This window comes from Aotus nancymaae, unplaced genomic scaffold (assembly GCF_030222135.1).
Source record: "Aotus nancymaae isolate 86718 unplaced genomic scaffold, 86718_ANA_hifiasm-v0.15.2.pri h1tg000089l, whole genome shotgun sequence".
Lineage (NCBI taxonomy): Eukaryota > Metazoa > Chordata > Mammalia > Primates > Aotidae > Aotus > Aotus nancymaae.
Window position 1 is genome coordinate 206,780 of NW_026988504.1, and position 24,139 is coordinate 230,918.

A 24,139-nucleotide genomic window follows, 5' to 3' on the forward strand; every position below is an offset into this window, starting at 1 on the left:
GTAAGTATTTGGCTCCGTAAACTTCGGTCACGAGAATAACAGCTTTGAATGGTACCGAGGCGCTTCCCACAGCCCACGGCGCCAGCAGCCAGCCCTTCACCCAGCTCCCGGTATCGAATGGGGTCCCCAGGCATTTCACGACACAGGACTGTTTCCTATGCACATTTCTTTTTTACAAAAAACAATATAATAACTTAGTTTGGATTTTACAGCATTTCCAATCGGCCAGGGCGTCCATGGCTGGGCGCTCACGGGGCTGAGTGTGGCGAGAATCTCCAGCCTGGGCGCCAGGGTCAGGTCTGGGCCCCAGCCGCCCGGCCCCCGCCAGGACCCCAGCACCCACCGCAGCCTGTGGCTCATCAGGAGAGGGAGGCAGCGCCCCGAGGACCCCAGGTCAGTCCATGCCGACCTCACAAGGGTTCAGCCCCCTCTCCTGGGCGTCCCTGTACATCCTCTGGAAGTCCTTGAAGCGCGGGGCACAGCCCAGCCGTGCCTCCCCAAAGTGCATGTGGCCGGTGAAGAGGAAGTCACCGCGCCCCGGCCGCACGCCACACTCCAGCAGCGTCCGGACGCGTCCCTGCCAGTGGCCGTTGCCCTCGGGCACCGGCTCAAAGACCCTGCTCTTCTGCCGGTAGAGTCTGCTCACGCGCAGCTGGATGGCCGAGTCCTGCCGCTCCGGCTCATGGGTGACTTCCTGGATGGAGCCTCGAACGGCTGTGTAGGGAAGGAGGTGGAGACAGGGGGTGGGGGGTGAGTGAGGGGAAGGACGCGGGGCCGCCTCACGCACCCCCACCCCGCACACTCCCCGTCTTCCTCACACGCCCCCGTCATCCCCCCGCAGTGCCCCCCTCGACAGGCATTGGAACAGGGGGCTGACCGCAGACTCTGCCATCTAGCTTGAAAGTCCCGCTGAAAAGTACAATTTAACAGCGGGAAGCCACCCAGGGGCTCGTCCCAGCCATTTAGACTCCGTCAGCGAACAGGTGCTCTGTCTACCGAGGGCCAGACGCGTAAGTGGGAAACAGAACATAAAAACCGCGTTTTTCAAATCAGAACAGCTGACACACAGGGTGCCCCTGCAGTACTGCGCCCTGATCAGACAGACCCGGTCCAGCTCGGAGGAGAGGGTGACGTGAGGAGACAGAGGGAGGGTGGGCATGGGGACAGCCTCAGGGCGCTTGGAGACCCCGCCCAGGGCCCGGGAGAGCCGTGAGAAGGGGCCTGTCCGTGAGCTTGGCGGTGGGGTGCAGAGCCTCAGCCCTGCAGGACGTGGCTTCCCATGGCCAAAGCCTTCCCAGAGAGCGTCTGTGCCAACGCCCCAGGCAAAGGGGCTGCAGCCCTGGGACCCACAACACTCCCCCTGCAGAGCCGCAGGGCCACCGGGGCCTCAGGCACGGAACAGCATGGACTCGGGTGGGAGCAGGCAGTGTCCGGCGCCAAGGGCGCTCTGGGCTGCTGATAAAACGCTGTTTCCAAATGGACTTCCAGCATCCCCGCAAAGAGCAACGACCACATTTACACGCCGGGAAACGCTTGCCGGGCACCTAAAACCTCCCCAGCTCCCTCCAAGTGAGTCCAGTCCCCGGGGCGGGAGGAGGGCCTAGGCCTGGGCCTCTGCAGCGTCCCCTTCCGGGGGTCGGCAAAGCGCTCGAGCTGGAGGCCTGTCCTGGGCCCTGAAGACGGGGCCCCTGGGAGACGGAGCTGCCGGGCAGACACTCACCAAAGTCACTGGTGCACACGGCCAGGAGCACCTCGGTGTCGCTGCAGGGGCGGCAGGGGGCTGCGGAAGAAACGCAGAGTCAGCGGGCGGCCTGCACGGGGCAGGCTCTGGGCTGCCGCCCGCCACGTCACATGATCTCACACTCAGCAAAGCCCAGCTGGGGCGAGTGTCCACGTCGAGGCACCTCTGTGGCCAAGGTGAGTGGGCGGCACAGGCTGGGGGCCGCGGCAGAGCAGGAGACAGGAAACACAGCCCTAGGCCGCAGCGGGGTCTCGCCCCGGGGACCCCTCAGCTCCATCTAGACCAAAGGCACCTGCGCCGCAGCCACGATGGGCAGGGACCGGAGAGCAGACCCTCAGTCAGCCGTGTCCCGTCCCAGGGCCTTGATTGGGGGGGTCTTCATGCTCTTTGTCCGCTTACATCCTCGGTGAGGCTGAGCCGGACTCACTCCGAAATCACTCTGATGCCTGCTTCAAATGCAAAGCCCACCTGGGGCTGACCCGAAACCGTGCCCCCACCCCACCCCCACATCTACACCCCATGACACGGGGACCACCCCGACTTCCCAGCTCCCTCAAAAGGCAGACACTCCCCTCAGCTCTGCTGCCCACTTCCCTGGACCACAAGCAGCTGCAAGGGTCAGAAAGGCGGAGAGTCCAGGAAGGCAATCCCTGAGCAGGCAGACCCCATCTGATGCCCCCGAACCCTGGGGGCCTGGCCTCCCCCAGAGAATGCAGAAAGCGTGCAGTGAGGCTCCTGCACCGGCCAAACCGGCTTTCAGCCTCCTCCCGGCCCAGCCCTCGCCCTGCCCTTCGCCCCAGTTTCTCAGACGGGTGAGCCTCGTGAAACAGAAACCCCTGCACACCACGCGTCCCTACACTCGGGGCCGACTCGGGAAACACGGTTTTATTATTCACTCGTACTGCAGGTTTCAGGGCCTCACCTGACCTGTTCTGAGCCTCCGGGTTTTGGCCCCAAGTCTCCTAACTCAGTAGAAACTCCGAGATGTGAAATCTCAATGACACCCGTTTCCCCTGCGCCATTTCACATTCTGAAGGCTCTGGAAGGTCCCTGGCCGAGAGCTGGGACAACCTTGCCTGGGGGTTCGCTGGCCCTGGAGGGAGCTCACGTCTGCGCCCAGGCCGGCTGCTCCTGCTGGGCTGAGCTGGGCCGAGCTGTCACCTGCCTGATGAGTGCAGGCCCGAGCTGGCTGCTGGTGCCTGGGTTCAGAGCAGCGCACATATCTGGCACCTTGGCAAGGTTTGGGCAGCTGCTCAGAGAGGCCGTCTGGGTCAGGAACTTGCGTGGACCCTCAGGGCCTGCACAGGGGTCCATGAGACCTTGGAGTCTGCAGCGCTCTGGGCAAGCACGGGTCTGTGTGGACCCCCGGGGTGGAGGGGAGTGTCTGGGGTCCACCCCCTCAGGGATGAGCGCCCTGGGCAAGCACGGGTCTGTGTGGACCCCCGGGGTGGAGGGGAGTGTCTGGGGTCCTAACCCTCAGGGATGAGGCCAGGACTCCCCACCAGGCAGGGTGAGGGCACCTCCCAGCCTGACTCACCGGCCCACCCACCTCCTCCTGTGTTTCTTTCCATCAAGTTATCAGGAAAAAGAAGCCGTGGAGCCAGCACAACCTGCCGGGCACCTGGAGGCCAGCCGATCCAGCCTCGCCCTGGGGAGGGCCTCTGCCCCCCCGGCAGCCCTGCAGAACGGGATCTCCGGTCAAATCCCCTTCCTGCTGGTCTGTGCCCCTGCACTGGGGCCTCCTGACCCCCAGCCCAGAAGCAGTCCAGTGGTCTAGGCACTCTCCTATGGGTGCCCTGGGGTGTGGCCCACCCTGGACACTTAGTTCACCTATGTGGACCCCCATCCTGCTACCCGGCTGGGGACCTGCTGACGATGCTGGGCCTGACGCAGGTGGGGGCCAGATGGAGGCCAGCAGCACAGACTCCCACCCGAGCCCAGGAGAGACACCGAGAGCCCACGCAGCCCGAGGGGCTCACATTTCAGGCAGCACTTTTATTCCCCACAGGTGAGACTGCCCCCCGGGCCTGCAGCTGCCCAGCCCCACAGGGCCAGAGGTCCCAGCCCAGCACCCCTCACATGGGTGGGGGTCGGTCAGTGACAAGAACGGTGACCACAGCCCACCTGAGGGTCCCCGCACTGAGCATTTGCCCGGGCAGCCATGGCAGCTGGGGCTGGGCCAGGGGCCCTGGAGGGCAGGAGGCGGGAGGTGCCCGAAGCCCGTCCTCCCGGTCAGCAAATGCGGTCAGTGCGTGGTCTCCCACCCTGGGGCAGCGCAGCCCACAGCCCAGCCACACGCGTCCCACCCTGGGCCTGGGCGTGCGAGTGTATCCAAGCCCTGGCGCCTCACCCTCTGTGAGTCACGGCCCAGCGACCTCAGCGGACACCGAGGGGGAGGATGGAGACGCTCTCCTCACGCGCCCTGGGTACCCCGCCCTGGCTCGCCCGGCCGACGGCAGGGGTGTGGGGCCCGGGGGGGTCAGTGCCTGCAGCCTGGCCTGCTAGAAGCCTCCGGAGACCTCTCTTCGACAGCTGAGCTAATAAAGAGCACCCCGGAGACCTCCTTGTTCTGATCCTGAGCTTTACAAAGTGGAGTCGCCTTCACAAATGGCACAGGGTGGACTCCAGAGGACAATCTGGAGACAATTACTAACGGGAGCCAGGCTCATGACGGCTGCGGAGTGCGCTGGTCACGGACACTGGTGTCTAGTTTCCAGGGGGCGGGAGGGCCGGCAAAGGGCTGGAGTCCAGGTCCATCCTCCTGGAGGGGAGAGCTGGGGTGTGGACGTCTCGGGGAGATCGCTGGGTGGGAGGGACCAGCAGGGTGGGGCTGGGGGGCTGCTGTGGGGACCTGGGTTGGACAGCAGGTGTGGGTGGAGAGCCAGTGCCATGAGCAAAGCAGGACCGCCCAGGCAAGGACGGCCAGCAGGACTCAGGCACTTCAGGTGGTAAACCTCTGTGACCACGCAGCTGGTGACGGGGGACACGGCGAGCAGCAGGTGGGTGGAGACCGGGATCCAGTGGGCTGCAGGACCCAGGTCGAGCTCCCCAGGCTCCTCCCAAGGCCACCATCATCACCATCGCAGTGCGGCTGGACTCCAGGCGGCAGTCCGTCGCTGGGGCGCCCCGGGGCTGTGGGCCCCTGGCCCCTGCCCTTCCCCCTGCCTCCCTCCCTTTCTCCCTCCCTCTTCCTGGTGAGGAAGCTGGCGGGGTCACACCCTTCCTCTCCACAAGCCGGGAGATGGTTAAGATGAAAATTACAGTGGCCCGAGAGAAGCCACCAAGGCAGGAAGTGAAAGACGGGTGAGCGACGGGACGCCTTGGAAAGCCCGCCCTTCTCCGCTTCCAGAAGCCATGCGGATCATCTGCCCCACTTTTCCACCCACCCCTCCCACCCATCAAGGACCTCTCCAGGGGCTCTGCGCCCACCGAGCTGCTCACCTGCCTACGGGCTCAGCCAGGGGCAGCTCTTTAAAGGGAAGGGGCGTGGAGGCCCCTGAGGCGCTGTAGGACTTGGCCACCTGGAGAGCCTGAGACGGCACCGTGTGCTCGTGACCAGCATCAAGGCCGCATCCCCTCCCGCCGCTGTGTGCGTCCACAACGCTGCTGCCCGGCCCTGGCACCCGCTCACTGGGGCCCGCACCCCAAGCCCCGAGCACAGGTGTGGCCAAGCCAGGAGGACCTGACAGGAGGCCCTGGGAGAAGCCGAAGAACAGACTGGAATCCTGACCCGCCTGGACGGCCTCTGGTCTGTGTTCCCCAGAACCAGACGGAGCCCCCACCCACATCCCCAACCCACTGGGTGGGGCCCGTTTCCCAGATGCACTGGCCTGGGGACAGCGGCACCACACAGCCTCGCCAGGTCTGCCGAGCACAGACCTGGGCACCGCCTGGGGCTGCACCTGTCCACTCCCGCCCCTCCCGTCCTGCGGGGCCTCCTTACATCCAGGAAAGGCATCTGTGCCGCCTGAGGCCGGTGCAGAGCTGGGAGGCCCGGCCCACAGGCAGCCGAATCCCAAGGCCCCGGGGCTGGGTCCCCCTGCCCCCGACCTGGCCCAGTCTACACCCCCGGAGGAGCAGCCTGCCCGTGTTCTGGCCAGCTCTGGGTTACGGGTGTGTCTCATCTATTCAAGCCGATTATGCAGCACGAATGTGCCACGGTCACACCCAGGAGAACCGCCGGAGCAGCAGGTTTCGTGCTGGCCGGGCAGGGAATGGGCTCACACACCCTCTCTCGTCCAGGATTCCAGCCCGTGGGCCTCTGTCCTTCTAAGTCAGCACAAACTGGAACTTCTGATTCCCAGCGGGCGGCACACGCCAGGCCCAAGGTATCAGCACACCTCAGGCTCAGCGGGGCCTCCGTCGGCTGTCACGGCTGCCGGGAGTGCAGGAACGGGCGGGAGAGTGCCGGGGAGCCGGCCGTGCCCAGGGGATGGCGTCCCTGCTGCCAGATGGCCCCGACATTCCACATTATGTATCCATTCCTGCGGCATTAAGGGCTTAGGGGCCCCATCCCCTGATGAAAGGCGAATGCCCCGGGGAGAGGACACGCATCAGCTTCCCGGGTTCCTCCTGTCCCTCAACCCCATCAGGACAGGGGAGGCCTCTCGTGAGGGCCCTGCCCCTGTGGTCCAGGTGGGTCAGACACCTGTGCCCGTTCCCGTGGAGATGCCAGGCCTGGGTCTCAGCTCCGGGGGCCCCGGTGAACCTGAGAGTCTGGGCCTCTGTCCCCAGTTCTGAGGGTCCCTGAAGGTCTGCCTCCTCCGATGAGCAACCCACCACCCACAGGGCGCTAGAAATCATCTCAGCTCAGTTTAAGCAGATGCCACAGGGCCACAGGGCGTAAACAGGGGAACCCAAGCACCTGCCTCACGGGACACAGCAAAGTTCTGGGACCCCAAGCCAGCCTGGCGTGTGCTGGGCACGGTCCTGCGCAGGGCCCTACAGACCCAGGAGCACACGGAGGGCGGGGAGGGACCCATGGCCAGACGCCTGCTCCGGCCCCTGGTGGCTTAAGTAACTCCTCACGAGGGGCTGCTGCCTCCCTGTGACCCCACGGGAACCCAGGGCCACTCAGCCCCAACCCACCCACCGCCCCAGCCTGCACATCCCCAGAGGCAGGAGAGACAGTCTCTGTTCCCAAAGGTGAGCTCACGGGCTCCGCAGGGCCACCCCAGCTGACAGCCAGAACCACCGATTTTCCCCTGGAAATCTAGAAACGTGGGCTGTGCAAATGTGGACATCCAGGTGCGCCTGCTGGGACGGCGACTGCTGCAGCCTTTTAAGACTCTCACACAGAAGCAGAACAAAGCTCAGGCCACAGAACATGTGACCGCAGCCCAGCTCTTCAAGACCAACTAACACTTTAATCGGCAGAGAGAATGCTCTCAAGTTCCTAACATCTGGCCTGGCACCTTCTCCCTCTGTCAGGAAGACTGAACTTGGCGCCTGGATTTCTCCAGACTCGCTTTCACCGTCCAGAGAATAAAGGCCGTCGCCGTCAAAGGTTCATCCAGCGTGCCACCAACCAGGGCACAGCCGAGTTCACATCAGCGTCCAGCCCTGCAGGGGCCGAGGCCCATGGGGCAGCCAGAGCTCACGGGGCACTCAGTCGGGACTCGGGGGCTCCCGCGGCGGTGGGTCCGACGCTCGCTTGAGACGGATTTCAGAAAGAGACGGAAAACCGATCTGGCCAAGAACACAGAACACGAAAGTGTGGACTTCTGCTCAGGACGTGAGTCTGTGCGTTTCAGATCCTCGTGCGGCTGGTTTTCCCCAGCAGAATCTTGTAGTCACTAACCCTGGTGCTCCCTCTCACCTCAGGCACGCCCACCCCTCAGCCAGGTGTCTCCACCCGGGCCCGGCTGACATTTTGGGCAGGATCAATCTCTGGGTTGGGGCGTCCTATGGAATATGAAGCAGCCCCCCAGCCTCTGCCCACGTCATGCCAGTGGCCCCCGGCCATGCCTGAAAACAACGGGCCACAAGACAGTTTACCTCATCGGCTGCCGCTGGGACAGCCCCCCCGGAACAGCTCCCAAGCTGAGGTCTAGACAGTCCCAGCTCACACGGTCCCAAGACCCCGCACAGCCCTGGACGGTGACCACCCTGCCCATGGAGCTGGTGGCGCTCAAAGGGCCCCGCACCCCACATTCAGACCCCACCAGCAGCAGTGTGGAGCCCACACCTGGCCCTGGTGTCCCCAAAAGACAGCACCCTGGGCCTGCTCACAGCACAAGACGTGGGACCTGTCCCGTCCCACCTCCAGGGGCCCGAGGCTGAAACAACACAGACCATGAGGTCACACGGCCCACGTGTGCCTCCCGGGACCTCATGCTTCCTGGGGTCTGCCCACAGAATTTTCTAGAGACCAACAAAGCCCTCCACGAAGGACCTCTTCCCCAGGCACAGGCATCCACAGATACCCCATGACACCTCCACTCCCCGCCTGCCACACAGGGAATCTGTTGGCTGATTTTACCCACAAGACCCCTCTGGGACCGGGGCTGGCCCCACGTTCTGGACATCATAGCTCAGCACCGCTCCAGGCTGAGTCGGCCTCAGCTCCCACCCAAAAATTGATGTTTCGGGGTCTTCAGCTGACACCAGAAATACCCAGCCAATTCCCAGGGCCGTTTGAACGGGAAAAGCACTCGTTTCAAAGGAGCTACACCGTCCACAAGCACAGCGCATGTCCCTCACCACTGGACCTGCCACCACGGGAGGATGCTCGCCACGGCCCCCAGACACACTCCCGGCCACGCTCCCAGACACACTCCCCGCCACGCTCCCAGACACACTCCCGGCCACGCTCCCAGACACACTCCCGGCCACGCTTCCCAGACACACTCCCGGCCACGCTTCCCAGACACACTCCCGGCCACGCTCCCAGACACACTCCCCGCCACGCTCCCAGACACACTCCTGGCCACGCTCCCCACACTTCCTGCCACACTTCCACACTCCCCACCACAGTCCCCAGACACACTTCCCAGGAGGCAGGCTGCTCTTCCAAGGCCGTTCCACCCAGAACACTCACCCAGATGGGCCAGTCTTTTCACAGGTGGTTCTAGTTGGAAAGGCTGCATTTCCCAGGTGGTTTAATTTGAACCTCCCACACCCCCCTACACCATGTCACACTCCCAGGAGGGCCCCTCTGCCGGCGCCAGTGACCCCCAACCCCAGCCGCCTGTGGGGCTTTTTGGGCAAACCCGCCACATCTGAAACAAGAAGTGTTTTCACCAAGGCTGAGCAGACGAGGGGGCGAGGAGAAATCGGAGACACCTGCGGTGATGACACAGCCCGCCGCTCAGACAGGGAGCCCGCGCCGACCCCCGGCCCCGCCCGGGGCAGGCCACTCACCCGACAGCTCGTGCAGGTGTGACGCCCTGTGCCTCTCGATCAGCTCGTACTGGAAGCCCGTGGTCCTCCGGCCGATGTCCTGCCGCAGCGTGGCCTCCACGAACAGGCCGCCCTGCTCCAGGCCAAAGCACTGCACGCCGCCGGGCCCGCCGTCCCCGTCCCGCACAAGCAGTCTCAGCTCTCCAGTTTTTTCCAAATAAATATTGGCCCCCGAGGAGTCCCTGAAAGGCTTGATGCACACAGTCAGGTGCCGGGCGGGCGAGAAGGTGTTGGGCCGCAGGTTCACGATGAGCGCGCCCGTCGGGTACATCCACTCCACGGCGCCGGCCGCACAGCGCAGATACACCTGCTCCACCTCCTTCCTGTGAGCCTCGTGCGTCAGCCCGCTGCGGAGGGAGACAGGTCAGCCAGGCCCCCAGCCCGGGCTCCTGCCCCCAGCACACACCCGCCCACCACAGGGAGCACCCAGGCCCCCAGCCCGGGCTCCTGCCCCAGCACACACCCGCCCACCACAGGGAGCACCCAGGCCCCAGCCCAGGCTCCTGCCCCCAGCACACACCCGCCCACCACAGGGAGCACCCAGGCTCCTGCCCCCAGCACACACCCGCCCACTACAGGGAGCACCCAGGCCCCAACCCAGGCTCCTGCCCCCAGCACACACCCGCCCACCACAGGGAGCACCCAGGCCCCCAGCCCGGGCTCCTGCCCCCAGCACACACCTGCCCACCGCAGGGAGCACCCAGGCCCCAGCCCAGGCTCCTGCCCCCAGCACACACCCGCCCACCACAGGGAGCACCCAGGCCCCCAGCCCAGGCTCCTGCCCCCAGCACACACCCGCCCACCACAGGGAGCACCCAGGCCCCAGCCCGGGCTCCTGCCCCCAGCACACACCCGCCCACCACAGGGAGCACCCAGGCCCCCAGCCCAGGCTCCTGCCCCCAGCACACACCCGCCCACCACAGGGAGCACCCAGGCCCCAGCCCGGGCTCCTGCCCCCAGCACACACCCGCCCACCACAGGGAGCACCCAGGCCCCAGCCCGGGCTCCTGCCCCCAGCACACACCCGCCCACCACAGGGAGCACCCAGGCCCCCAGCCCAGGCTCCTGCCCCCAGCACACACCCGCCCACCACAGGGAGCACCCAGGCCCCCAGCCCGGGCTCCTGCCCCCAGCACACACCCGCCCACCACAGGGAGCACCCAGGCCCCCAGCCCAGGCTCCTGCCCCCAGCACACACCCGCCCACCACAGGGAGCACCCAGGCCCCAGCCCGGGCTCCTGCCCCCAGCACACACCCGCCCACCACAGGGAGCACCCAGGCCCCCAGCCCAGGCTCCTGCCCCCAGCACACACCCGCCCACCACAGGGAGCACCCAGGCCCCAGCCCAGGCTCCTGCCCCCAGCACACACCCGCCCACCACAGGGAGCACCCAGGCCCCCAGCCCAGGCTCCTGCCCCCAGCACACACCCGCCCACCACAGGGAGCACCCAGGCCCCAGCCCAGGCTCCTGCCCCCAGCACACACCCGCCCACCACAGGGAGCACCCAGGCCCCCAGCCCGGGCTCCTGCCCCCAGCACACACCCGCCCACCGCAGGGAGCACCCAGGCCCCAGCCCAGGCTCCTGCCCCCAGCACACACCCGCCCACCACAGGGAGCACCCAGGCCCCCAGCCCAGGCTCCTGCCCCCAGCACACACCCGCCCACCACAGGGAGCACCCAGGCCCCAGCCCAGGCTCCTGCCCCCAGCACACACCCGCCCACAGGGAGCACCCAGGCCCCAGCCCAGGCTCCTGCCCCCAGCACACACCCGCCCACCACAGGGAGCACCCAGGCCCCCAGCCCAGGCTCCTGCCCCCAGCACACACCCGCCCACAGGGAGCACCCAGGCCCCAGCCCAGGCTCCTGCCCCCAGCACACACCCGCCCACCACAGGGAGCACCCAGGCCCCAGCCCAGGCTCCTGCCCCCAGCACACACCCGCCCACAGGGAGCACCCAGGCCCCCAGCCCAGGCTCCTGCCCCCAGCACACACCCGCCCACCACAGGGAGCACCCAGGCCCCCAGCCCAGGCTCCTGCCCCAAGCACACACCCACCCACCACAGGGAGCACCCAGGCCCCAGCCCAGGCTCCTGCCCCAGCACACACCCGCCCACAGGGAGCCGGTGAGGAGGACATCTGCTCAGAATGATGCCAGCTCACGGACCCACCCACTGCTGGCCACAGGTGCCATGCGGACCCGGGCCCATGAGGCAGGCCAGCGCCATCTCCGCCCTTCGGCACTGGGCCCACTTCCAGGGTGGGGCCTGTGCAGGGGCCCCCACCCAGTTCCTTCCATGTACCTGTGCCAAGGGCCATGGCGTGGTGGGGCCGAGCTCCCCCGAGTGCAGGTGGTGCTCCCCAGGCTCCCCAGCCGCCCCCCGACACTTGGCATCTGCCCCTCTGCTGCCCCAGCGTCAAACACCAATCTCTGTAGCGTCCCTGAATCAGGGTGACTGGGGGCGCAGGGGCAGTGGGACGGAGCCCCAAGGAAGGGATGGATTCCTCGGGAATATTATGGGAATGCCAACGGCCCCTGGGTACAAACTCTAGTTCCAGATGACCACGTGAGGGCCAGGACGCTAGAGGTCAAATGAGAGAGGGGCCCCACCGAGTGTGGAGGCAGAACCCGGGAAGCAACCTCCCCAGAGAACAGCGTTTAAATTAATTAGGAGTGTTGGCAACTTGGGGCAATGGAGGTTCTTGATGAGTTTCGTCTTTTAGCACTCGATTAGCCAATGATTTGACCATTTTCTGGAAGCCGGAAGACCCTGCACTGATAGTATTTGCAAAAAATAAGCTCTCATTAAAGCAAGGTTCGCTGGAAAAGCGAGGTGAACTTCCTCCACAGGGTGAGGATTCAGGCGGGGCTGGCATGTGGGTAACAAGCTAATTTCACCCCTAATAAATGCTAAATAGAAAAAATGAAGTGCAGGACACTCCCAGAGAGGCGGGTCCTGGGTAGAAACAGTTACATTTTCAAGAAATTGAAACATCAAAAACCTTAAGCTGCTCCTCCTCGGCACCTCAATGTAAATGCCAGCTGTGGCTAACAGTCACGTCATAACCACCAGCGGGCCTGGAACTAACCCAGGGACTTGAACTAAGTGTTTTATTACATGAAAGTGGGTTCTCATCAGATCTCAGACAGGTTCACCCACATTCTTAGGATTTTTATGTGAAATAAGCAATGCTCTTTCCAGAGCCCTGGCCTGAGCCAGGCACCAGAAGCCTTTTCTGCAGCAGAGAAAATGCGTAACATGTGGTTCGCATTTACCGCTGGTGACTCACACTCCGGACCCCTAAACCTCACTTTTCATAGGCTGCGGCCACATCACAGGGCAGCCTCGTAGAGGGGTGCACCCCCTCACCCCCTCCCGCCCCCACAAAGCCCCAGGTCATGAGTGGCCGGGGCGGCTGCCAGGATCACACACTCAGAACAGACTCACAAATTACAGCCAATAAAGCTCACACAAGCTCGTCTAACACGCACGTGGGGAAAGGCTGACGAGGCTGCTGCGTGGCGATTAGACTCCATGGTGAGTGGCTGACAGGCTCGGCTGCAGTCAGCTCTTCCTAAGCAACCGAAACAGACTCCTCATCCCCTCCCCCCATCCCCGGCATCAAGGCCACTGTTCTCGTGCCCGTGCTCGGGAACTGAGCCTCAACCCTCTCCACGGAAACCACAGACCCCGTCCTGACCACCTTTATGACCACTGGCTGATAAAGACGGGGCGCTGGTCCTGCCTCCGTCTTGGGGGGGGCCTGAAGGTCGAGGGAGTGGGGAACTCTCACCCAGGGCTCTGGTCACCTCTGACAGCACTGCCTTCAGCAGGGCAGGGGAGAGGAACAGCCACAGCTCTGCAGGGGTGGAGGGAGGGCACCCTCCCGGGGACAGGCGGCCAAACCCCTCTGCCCAGCGGGGGGCTGACCCGAGCCTGAGCCGGGGCGTCCTGGCCCAGCACATGCTACCCGAATCTGGTGGGCACAGCTGGCTCCGCCCACTCAGAAGACACTGGGTAGGAGGACGAGGACAAAGCGCAGGTGGACACAGGAGAAGGAGGCACCCCGCTTCCTCGCCCTTCAGCTAACGTCCCTCAGCCCACTCAGAGGGGTCTGCTCCCCCTCTCCTCTCGTGTTCTTCAAAACAGCCAGACCAACAGGACCCCAGCGAGGCCCTTGACATGGAGATATTCACATTAAAATCAGTAGCATGTGATGTCCGAGACCTGTGTAGACAGAAAAACGTAAAACCATGCGCCCTTCAGCGTGGGACCCAGCAGACCTCTGCATGAAGTCGAAGCCTCGGAGTCTGTGCTGGTTCCTACCAGAAAATCTAGCCCGCGAACCACTCGGCACCACGGTAAACCCGAAAAAAATGTGTTTATGAAAAATCGCTGGAATTGCAAAAACGTGACTCTTTTTGTGATTTTCACGTGAGGTGCAGGTGACACAAGCTCGGCATAGACAAACTCCGTTTCGTTGTCGTGATAAGACTAACGCATGCAGACAAAACTGTGGTTCTTCCCAACTTTACGGAGCTGACAAGGCCGAGCTGACGTCAGATCCGCAGACCCAAGCGATGCGTTTTTAAGAGTCAGCAACGGTGACCACCAGGTCGACATGCTCGTGGGCGACTTTATGGAAAGGAGGGCAAATCCCAAGTGGCTAAAGGGACGGGCTGAAGGAAGCCGTGCAGGCGCTCTGGCACCAGCCCACACACCGCAACTCTGGGTCACCGGGACAAAACGCCAGGCTCCTGTATCAAAGCCAGAAAGGGCTGTGAACCCGCTGGCGAGTTCAGTCCCCACCTTGCAGGAGACGAACCAGGTGTGACCGCACCTGTGATGCCCACAGCAGTGGGGAAGTTCATGGTCCACCTTTATGGCCACCGGCTGATAAAGACGGGGCGCTGGCCCCGCCTCGCCCCACGGAGAGGGGTTTCCTAATCTCCTACTTAATGGCTTAGAAACACCTAGCAGCAGAGGCTGTTGCCGCCTGTCATGGGGATCAGAATCCACCCAGCACAGCAGCGCTCGCCCCACCCTGTGCTTGCTCAGGGCAGCTGGTGAAAAGTCACCAGCAGGCCAGCGCACTCCGGCTTCAACAGCGAGTCTGTGTCGCTGATGTGTGAAGTGTGTGCATCGGCCAGGCAGTGATACAAGACAGAGGGTCCCACTTACGCCCAGAAACACACCCCTGCAGCTCCAGCGGCCCCCACAGCTGCCCCGCGCGGGCTCTGCAGGTGCGGGACGTCCCTCGGGGGAGTCTGAAGCCAGGAGCACGCTGGCAACGATGGCGACGAGGGCCTGCAGGTGGGCCGGGGGCGCACAGGTCCTGGAGGGCGAAGCGCTGGCGTCCGCTGCGTCACCCACCCACCCCCGGCTCCCTACGGGTGCGGGAGGCGCCCCTCCCGCCAGGCACACGGTCCCCCGACACCCTGCAAACGGTGCCCGCTCCTTCTCCACACTCAGGCCCGGCGGCGGGCGCTGCTTCTGGTTTCGGGCTGCTGAAGCAGAACGCCCCAAGGCCTCGGTGTGGGGGTGCCCCGACCCACCAGGCGGGTCGGCACCGAGGCTCCCAGCCCACCCTCCCCCAGACCCGCCGCCGCCCGCGGCCAACCTCGCCTCGGTCCGCGCTCTGCCTCCGCCGGCCGCAGCGCCCGTTTCCCCCCAATCCCCCCGCACTGAGACTCCGCTGGGGGCGCTGGGGGGTCGTGGGTTCGCAGAGACGGAGACGGGCGGCTGCGCCTCCCCCGGGTGACCCGCCCCGCGTCCGCTCGGCCCCAGCCTCCTCGGAAAACAGCTTCGCTTGAAACCACCGCGCGACGCGGCCCCCCGCGGGGAGGGGGCGGGAGGCAGCGGGCGGGTCCCTCCAGCCGAGGGGACCGGGCGGAGAGGCGGGGGCGCCCTGCTGGGTCGGGGAAGCGGGACCCTGGGTCGGGGCTGCCCAGCCTTCCCGGGAGGCGCGTCCTTCCGGGCCCCGCGCGTCTGCGAACTCCAGAACCCGCGGTCCCGGGCGCCCTCGGCTTCGCGTCGGGGCAGCGGCGGTCCCCGGGGCGCGCTCGCGGCCGCACTCGAGTTAAAGAAAGTCCTCGGCGCGGCGGGGCGGGGGGTGGTCGCCCAGCGCAGCGCGCGCCGCAGCCAAGGGCGGCCTGACCTTCACGGGGCCGGGGCGGGGGGCCCGGCCGGAGCCGCACTCGGACCCCGCACAGAAGTGGGCCTCGCCGCGGTCCGCGCCGGTGACCGAAACCGCCGCTCCCTCCCGCGGCCGCCGCCTCCCGCTCTGCCCCGGCGCAGGCCCGGCTCCCCCCGGCCCGGGAGCGCCACTTCCCCAGCCCGCAAGGCCCCAAGGACCGACCCCTGCCTGCCCCCGGGGTGGGGTCGCGGGACCGGTGGCCCCGAGGCTCAGACACGAGCGGAGGGAGCGAGTGGGCGGCCGGGCCGGGACCGACCCCGCGCGCTGCAGCCGCGCCTCCCCCGGGCGACCTCCCGGCCACGGACCGGGACGCCGCGGGCTCTTTTGTTCTAGAACCGGGGGCGGGGGACGGCGGGCTCCGGACTTGGCCTGGAGAGCGGGTCCCCCGAGCCCCGGCCCCGCGCCCGCCCCCGCACGATCCGCCGCCCCGGAGCGCAGGGGCCGGGCCGGGTCGCGCCGCGCACTCACCTCCCCTTCCAGCTGCACAGGTCGCTGGAGTACTGCGCGCCCGCGCCGCCCAGGAGCACGGCCAGCAGCGCGGTCAGCAGCAGCAACGGCGGCGGCGGGGGCGGGCGCGGGGCGGGGGGCCGAGGCCACAGCTGCCCCGCGCGCCCCCAGGCCGCCCGCGCCGCGCCCCGCATGCTCTGGCTCCGACTCCGCCGCCGGCCCCGCGTCTGCGCCCCTGGAGCAGACCCTGGAGCCGGCGCGGCCGGGCGGGGCGGGGGGTGGGTTCGAGTCCCGGCGATCACCTCGCGCGCTCCCCGCGTCCCCCGCGCGGCCGCCCGCCCATCCTGGCCCGCCCGGGGCCGCCCGCGCCGCTGGAGCCGCTGGAGCCACGCGCAGAGCTCCGCGCCCGCCGCCGCCGCCGAGCCTCTGAAGTCGGCGAGTCCGAGAGCGCCGGGCCGCGCTCAGCTGGGGGGTGGGGCCCACGCGCGCCCCGCCCCACCCCGCCCCGCCCCGCCCCGCACCGGAAACTCCTCCCGGGGCGCACGGCCGGACGCGCAGACACCGAGTCGGCGGCGAATCGGGGGCGCGAGTGCCGGGGCGCGGGCGAGGGCGGGGCCGGGGCGCGAGCGGGTCCGGGGGAAACGGCCCGGCCTGGACAGCGGAGTCGGGGCGGGAGGCGGGGTGGAAACCCGAGACCCCCGAGAACTGGCCGACGCGAGCCCCGCCGGCCCCCTCGATCCCCGCGGCAGCCCCGGCCCCGCCGGTGCTGGGTCCCCGCGGGGTGGTCCGGGCGCCCGGCGCTGCCCGGAGTTCGAGCCTCGGCAGGTCCCGCCCCCCTCCTGCCGCGGCGGCGCGATCGGGAGGCCCAGCCGTGGGCCCGGCTCCCGGAGGACGTGCGGCTGCTGCGCCGGTGCCTCTGCCGAGCTCGGGCTGGGGACCCCCTGCGCGTGGCGGGAAGTCAGCGGCACCCTGGCCCTGCACTCGACATCGGTAGCGACCCCACCCCGGCTCCGACAACCCAAACTCTCCGCGGATTTTGCCAAATCCCCCCACCCGTGTCCGAGGGCAGATCAGCTGCGGAGCGTCCCGCTCGGTTCTCAGAGTCGGGCCTTTCCCAGGTGGCCGCCGCGGCCTCGGCGCTCCTGACCCAGCGGGGAGACAGCGGAGACCCCCGCCCGGCCTGGAGAGGCCAGAGAACCAAAGCCAGAGGGTGCCGCCGGGCAGTCCCCGCTGCGAGCGGGAGCGCGAAGCTGGCTTCTCGGAGCTGCGGGTCGGGGCCCTGCCCGAGACGCGCGGTTTCAGCTCCAGAGCCGAGCGCAGCATCCAGCGGTGGGAAAGCTTGGCCTTGTCCGCTCTTTCCCAGCCAAGGTGCCTTCCAGGAGGACTTGCAAACCGCTGTGGATGTCTGAACAACTGGGCTGGGACCACCGGAGCAGGTGGGGAGAGGATCTGAGAACTCTGAGTCTGCGGGGACCGAAGTCACCAGCAAAGGGTGTAGCCAAACCGCACCTCAGGAGAGCCGGGACGAGGTCGAGGGCCTGAAGAACTGGAAGATGGCGACGCTGACCGCTGGAGGTAGCTGCATTGTAAGGATCTGTTTGGAGTGGCCCTGGAAATGCGCACTTCAGCACCCACCCACCAAAAGCCTGGAGCGAGGACTGCCCAGCTCATAAGGTGACATCACCTGAGACTCAAGGTCGGTTGAGGTTTGAGGAACACTCCTGTGCATTTCAGAGCTTGAGGACTCCCCCCCCCACCTGCTCTAGGACTGTATCTTCCCCCCACCCCCATCACTGCAGGTACCAGGGTGCCCAGGCTGGTGTGGTCAGGGACCTGCGGCTTCACACCTGCACACAACAACCGCTTTCCTGCCCTCCAAGCATAAGAAAGCAGCCCCACCAGGCCCCGTCCACCCTTTCAGGGGCAGTGCTGGGACCTCCTGAGTTATAGATTTGGACGCTGGGAACACACAACCTGCCATGACCTCCTCAGGGGCTGGTTCCAGCCTAGGCTCAGGCAGAGACCGGCCCAGCTGGCGGGCTGCACGGCCTCCTGTGCCCAGCCTCCTGTGCCCAGCGGGCTGCCCTAAGACTGGGGCCGTGTGATGGTGAGTATGGGACCCAAGTGCACTTTTCAAAACCCATAGAAGATACAGCACAAGCGTGAATCCCGGGGGAGACTTCCGACGTTAGTAACGGCGCGTCAGTATCGGTTCTTTGACTGTCACACACCTACACCCTGATAAGAGAAGGTCGCTGCAGGAGAAACCGGGTGGGGAAGGGTTGTGGGGGGCCCTCTACCATCTGCTTGGTTTTCCTGTAAACCTAAAACATTACGTCTGAATTAAAGCAACAAAACAAACTCGGGTAAGAGTGCTTGCTGGGCAGTGCTCTCGGAAGAAACTCGTCTACGTTAGGAAAGGGGCCTGGCCCTCCCTCCCAGGGCGCTCTACCCTGAGCCTGGCCCTCCCTCCCAGGGCGCTCTACCCTGGGGCCGTGGTTCCCTCCCAGGGCGCTCTACCCTGAGCCTGGCCCTCCCTCCCAGGGCGCTCTACCCTGGGGCCGTGCCTCCCTCCCAGGGCGCTCTACCCTGGGGCCGTGCCTCCCTCCCAGGGCGCTCTACCCTGGGGCCGTGGTTCCCTCCCAGGGCGCTCTACCCTGGGGCCTGGCCCTCCCTCCCAGGGCGCTCTACCCTGGGGCCATGCCTCCCTCCCAGGGCGCTCTACCCTGGGGCCGTGGTTCCCTCCCAGGGCGCTCTACCCTGGGGCCGTGGTTCCCTCCCAGGGCGCTCTACCCTGGGGCCGTGGTTCCCTCCCAGGGCGCTCTACCCTGGGGCTGTGCTTCCCCAAGCCGTTCTCTTGAGGGGGTTTGTGCCCCAGAGACACTGGGTCCTCCTGGGCACCTCTGCTGACCCCTGTCCTGCCCAGCAAAGCCACCTACAGATGAGACATCCCCTGAGATGGGGTTCTCGGTGTTGGGAGGTATCAGGCTCCTAGAGGGTGCAGGCTGAGGTGGTCGAGCTATCTGGGGTGTCCTCCAACCACTGCCCCTTGCACCTCCAGGCCCTGAGGGGCTGACTGTGAACCAAAAGGGTCCCAGCCGGTTGTGGTGTGTAGCCCTCCACGTGGTCCTCTGGGAGGTTCTTTGAGGAAAGAGCCTTGGGTGTGTGTCCCTGGATGTCTGGGAGGGGCTGCTTCCCAGTGAACATTTCACAGGCTTAGACCCGGGAAGAGGGCATCGTCCTCCCACCCCGTCGTGGGAAGGAGCGTCACAGCTTTGTGTGAAGTCCCTGCCTCCGTTGGAACGCTGAGGCTGAGCCACGGAATCGGGGAGCTCCAGAACCCACCGGGATCGCGCCTGCCCATTCCCTATACAGGCCGGCCCTACGCCCTGGAAGATGGCGGCTAGAGGGTCTGGGCCGGGGGCGGCCTGTGGCCCGACCATGGGTCTGCATCAACTCTCTCTCCTTCCTCGTCCGTCCATTCCCTTGAGGAACAGCTATCAGGTGCCTCCTGGGCAGATTTCTGTGATAAAAAGTTCTGGGTGCAGCCCCTGGACGGCCCTTCTATGCCCCACCAGAGTCTGAGGCCTCAGAAAGCAGGACGTGGCCTTCCACGTCTGAGGACCACGCTCACTGTGAAGGTCGCATGACATCTGCAGGCTCACCTCTGGGTTTCTGACGCAGGTGGGGGCTGTGGGACTGGACCCCTTTCTCAGCCTTTCCAAATGTAGGTGCCCACAGGCCCTGAGGGGTGGTGGACGGACGTGGCTCGGATATCAGCCCCCTGGCTCTGGGTCACACACGCGGTGGGGCTGGAGTCTGTTTCTGAGCCTCAGTTACCTGCAAAGTGGGCCTGTTCCTGATTCTCAGGGTGTTGGAGAGCTTGTGATGTCAGGATTCAATGCCACATCTCCAGGAGGGAGCTGAGTAGCTGAGGGCCTTCATTCAAAGGCACCACCGGGCTATCATTGGGGCTTGGGGTCACATGGGGCTGTGGGGGGAACCCCCTCCCACCATCCTCGCCACAGCTGAGAGCTCTTTGAGCCACTGGCACAGCCCAGTGGACTGTTAGCACTTTTATTTTCTGCCCGGTCCTGAGGTTTTAGAAGTCTGTTGACCACCGACGTGCTGCAGACGACGACCAGTCTCCTGAATCCTCCGCTTGAGAAGAGTTCCTCCCGGAGAAGCTGGACTCCAGGAGAACATTACAACTTTTCCCCAAACTCGTCCAGGAAATGTTCTCTTTAAGCATTTGACAAGTACTTAAGAACAGCCAGTCACTGCCATTCGTGTGAGAACAGTCACCCCAGGGGCCTGCTCAGCGGGCACCTCCCCTCCCAGGCCATTGTCGGCCTTCTCAGGGGACGTAATTACCGTAATCGAGGTTGAATGATAGGTGGAGAGCCTCTGCTTGTAGCAAACCGGCAACGTGTAATTAGCACACGGAACAGCCTTGGATACCGGCCAGCCTCCACCTGCCAACCCGCGGTGTATAATTCTTCCCCAAACCCCTCCTTAACCTAATTTGCTGCCCTGTCTTGCTGTCTGTGTGTCAGAGAAGAGTGGGAGGGGGAGAGTTGTCCAGGCCGATCTGGCCGGCCGTGTGGCCCTGGGTGCCGCCCACCCAGGTTGGCCAGGGGAGAGAGGCCTCCGGCCGCCGGCCCAGCAGCGAGAGGCAGCACGTGGTGCGCTGACCTCACACTGTCCTGGCCGCTGTTTGCAGCAGTATCTCACCCTCTGCCCCTCCAGGGACCAACCCGGGTGGTGAGCTGTAGTGACTCTGCCATCTCAGGCACTGAGCCCACACAGGGAGGAGGGGTCCCCGGCCACCACAGAGGGGTGTCAGGAGGGGCCGTCTGCAGTGCAAGGTGGATTTCTGAGTGGACCCTGGACACGGCCAGTCAGATATGCTCAGAAGCAGGACTGTGAGCCCAGTGACCAAGTGCTAGGGTCTGGCCGGCCACACACAACAGGTCCGCGGTCACCAAGGACGTCAGCTGAGGGCTCCAGCCCACTCACTCTGGAAGCCACTCACGGCAGAGAAGGAATTGGCGTCCTCACTGCCTCGGGGAGAGGGAGTGTCCTACATGCTGACTACCTAAAGTCTGAACCTCAAAAACGTTGAGGGCGGGCCGGGTGCGGTGGCTCACGCCTGTAATCTCAGCACTTTGGGAAGCCAAGGAGGGCGGATCACCTGAGGTGTGTAGTTTGAGACCAGCCTGACCAACATGGTGAAACCCCGTCTCTACTAAAAACACAAAATTAGCCGGGCGTGGTGGTGCACACCTGTAATCCCAGCTACTCGGGAGGCTGAGGCAGGAGAACCGCTTGAACCCAGGAAGCAGAGGTTGCAGCAAGCCAAGATCTCACCACTGCACTCCAGCCTGGGCAACAAGAGTGAAACTGTCTTAAAAAAAACAGAAACAAAACACAAAAACCACGTTGAAGGTGCAGCGTGCAGGGCACCCACACGTGCTCCTGCTCCTGCCGAGGGCGGCCTCTCTGTTCTGTGCACACACATTTTCACTGAGCCATTTGGGAGTTGCAGAGGTTAGACCCTTTGGCCCTGATCGTGGGAGCTGGAGCCACCCATCAGCAAGGACGGCGGCGTTGGCACACCTGGCGAGCCGTGTGGAGACAGTGCCCCTCCATAGAGCAAATGCACGCTGCCTTGTTCCCCAAGGGCCCCACACCTGTCCACTCCTGACCAGGCTGGGCCCCCTCTGACAAGCTGGACGGGGCACGGGGTGGTCCCTCCCAGGGCTCACTGGTTGGCACCAGAGACCAGAGCCCCACACAGCGGCCCTCCTGGCAGTCCGCCCCTCCGGCGTCTGAATTCTGGAAGGCACTTCTCCTAGGGCCACCTCGGCCACCCTCGAGTAAACGGAGAGTGGGGCTCCGCAGCGCAGGGCTCCCGGTGAGCTCAGATCGGTCGGCACGTCTCAACAGTCGGGGCTCTTTCTTCCCTGCAAGTCTGTAACTGAAAGGAAGAGCTTGCTTTTCTCTGCTTCAGTGGCCTTTGGTTTCATGCTCAGGAAGGCAAATCCCAGACCCCAGTGGGGCCTGCCAGTCGGAGCTGTGTGGGGGCGGGCGAGGGGCCGTGCCCTCTGCCTCTGGCACCACTCCTGCAGGAGGCAAGGCCTTGTCAACATCTGTCAAGCCAGGAACCAAGGACCGCCCAGGGTCACATTGGCTGGAGTGGCCACGCCGCAGGAAGCTGAGGGCGGATGGCGCTCTCTCCTCCCACACCCCACCGGGCTGGGTGTCCTGGGGAGGGCGGACATCCAGATGCTGGGGCATCTCACCTGGGTGGTGGCTTAGGAGGGGGGAGGACAGGACGGTGGACGACGCAGTCACCACCTGGGACCTGCCCAGCCAGGCAGGGCTCAGCCTCCTCCTCCAGTCCACAGGGCAAGTCCCCACTGAGAGCCCCAGGGACAGGCCCTCCCCACATCCACGCTGTGCCCGGGTGACTCAGCCCAGGTAAGCGGGGGCGGTGGAGACACCGTCACCAGAAGCCTGTTGGGTGGGACCCTCTCCTGCAGGTAATTAGCCCAGCTGTCCTGCCCCTGAAGAGAGGCAGGGCAGCCCAGAGCTGCCCTCACTGCAGGCGCTGAGAGCCCTGGCTGTGCAGTGTGGGTGGGTGTGGGGATGTGGGGGGCTCAGCGCAGCCCTCTGGAGTGTTCTCCCTTTCTGCCCACGCTGTGGTAGTGGAGAAGGCCTCGACCGCCATCTGGATGGACGGCCCCTCCCAGAACGAGGAGAGGCCGCGGTGCCCAGCTCGGTGGACAGTGGCAGGCACACTGCCGGGTCAGGTGATCTGTCCCCCCAGTCGCCCATGTCTGAGATGCCCCACTGTGTCCCCAGGCTGCAGGGTTCGGGAAGGGTGTCGATGGGGCTGGCGTGCGGTGAGCGTCTGGGGGCTGGATCGCACGGGCTTGGCAGACTGTGGAGAGAGACCTGGACCCCGCAGTGTCTGGCAGTGAGGGGCCCAGCGGGGTGGGGAGGGGTGGGGTGGGGCCAGAAAGTGAAGGCTGGGGTGGGCAGGGCCTGGGCGTGGTCCTGGAACACTGAGCCGGGGTGAGCAGGATGATCCCGGGATGCTGGCTCTCGCTCTTCCTCCAGCCTTGCCTGCCTGGACCCAACAGAGGGAACGATCCCTCCGGAAACCCCTCCAGGCAGGCAGGAGCAAGGCCAGCTGGGGGGCGTCCTCCTCAGGCGTGGAGGGAAACTTCCCGTCCACATGGCAGGTGCTGAGCCCCCCAAACCCTGCCCTCTGCAACGTATGAGCCCAGCCTTGGCGCCAGCTGCCCCAGCAAGGACCTGAGGACACCAGGTGTCCTCCTGGGAGGTGACGGGGCCCGTGCCAGGCTCCACTCTGCTCTCCCCATGGTGCCAGGAGGTCCCTGCAGCCCCAGAGCCAGTGCTGTGCCTCTGCTGAAGCTTGCGGAAGGGAGACGGCCCAGAGGGACCCGCTATCCAGACCCCGGATGGTGGACTGTGCGTCCTGGGCCCCGGTTCAGGCTCATGAAAGATGATGGAGCCCCTCGGTCTCGCCCTACACCCTCTGGCCCCCGTACCCCGCCCTGCCCTGCATCGCACCAGCCCCCCAGAGAGGCTCGTCTTTGTCAGCCTGAGCCAGAGCCAGACAGGACCCACAGAGGCAGGGGCCCCACCCCAGATCCTAGCCGGCAGTCTGTCTCTCGACACTGTCTGGGGGGCTCGGTCAGTGTTGGTGGGGTGCACTCCTGTAGGGCTGCCTGGAAGAGGTGACTTACATGCAACTGTTGAAGCAAGGGTGAGGAGGAGGAGCAGCTGGCACTGTGCACTTTGCGGGGACTCGAGGGGACCCAACCCGGCAGGAGTAGGGACAGGAGGCTCGGGGCAACCCAACCCCACCTGGAGAAGCTTGGGGTCAGGAGGCTGTGGTCACCAGGCTCACAGGGGACTCCAGTGAGAGAGCAAAGCGACGAGGCCACGTCACGTTTCCATGTGCAGCGCAGTGACAGTGACAGGCAAGTCCCCCCTCAGCTCCGCAGTGGAATTGTGGGTGACGCCTGCAATTTTCCTACAGTGACTAAGTATTGCTATTATGAAGAAAAAACAAATTATTTAAAAGGGAAGAAAATAAGAAAGGAAGGAGGAAAGATGGAGGGAAGAAGAGAGGGAAGGAGACAGAGAGATTATGAATGATGGGGGGGGCACAGTTTACCCAGAAAACCACCTCCTGGGGCCAGGCCAGGGCATCACTGACAAGAAGATGCGCCTGGGAGCACTGGGAGCCCAGGATGGGCGCAGCGAGGAGGTCTGCACCCCGCGGTGGCTTGAGGCGCGCCCACCGTTAAATGCGCGTT

At 65.3% G+C, this 24,139-nt stretch overlaps 1 protein-coding gene across 1 annotated transcript; it reads right to left on the reverse strand.

The window, feature by feature from the left end:
- Window positions 1-342: 342 nt before the first annotated feature.
- Window positions 343-15,979, reverse strand: METRNL (meteorin like, glial cell differentiation regulator). Its single transcript, XM_021670102.2, has 4 exons — window positions 15,807-15,979; window positions 9,104-9,489; window positions 1,721-1,780; window positions 343-714 (listed from the first exon to the last, which is right to left on the reverse strand). The coding sequence occupies exons 1-4, from the start codon at window positions 15,977-15,979 to the stop codon at window positions 395-397; spliced, it is 939 nt and encodes a 312-aa protein (XP_021525777.2). The 3' UTR covers window positions 343-394.
- Window positions 15,980-24,139: the final 8,160 nt, after the last annotated feature.

What these genes read in the sequence shown, in the direction of transcription:
- METRNL (XM_021670102.2), bottom strand. Translation starts at nt 15,979, where the DNA reads ATGCGGGGCGCGGCGCGGGCGGCCTGGGGGCGCGCGGGGCAGCTGTGG. An exon ending in CTGTGCAGCTGGAAGGGGAG is followed by an intron (nt 9,490 to 15,806) that starts GTGAGTGCGCGG and finishes CTCCCTCCGCAG; the next exon opens with CGGGCTGACGCACGAGGCTC. An exon ending in CGTGTGCACCAGTGACTTTG is followed by an intron (nt 715 to 1,720) that starts GTGAGTGTCTGC and finishes TTCCCTACACAG; the next exon opens with CCGTTCGAGGCTCCATCCAG.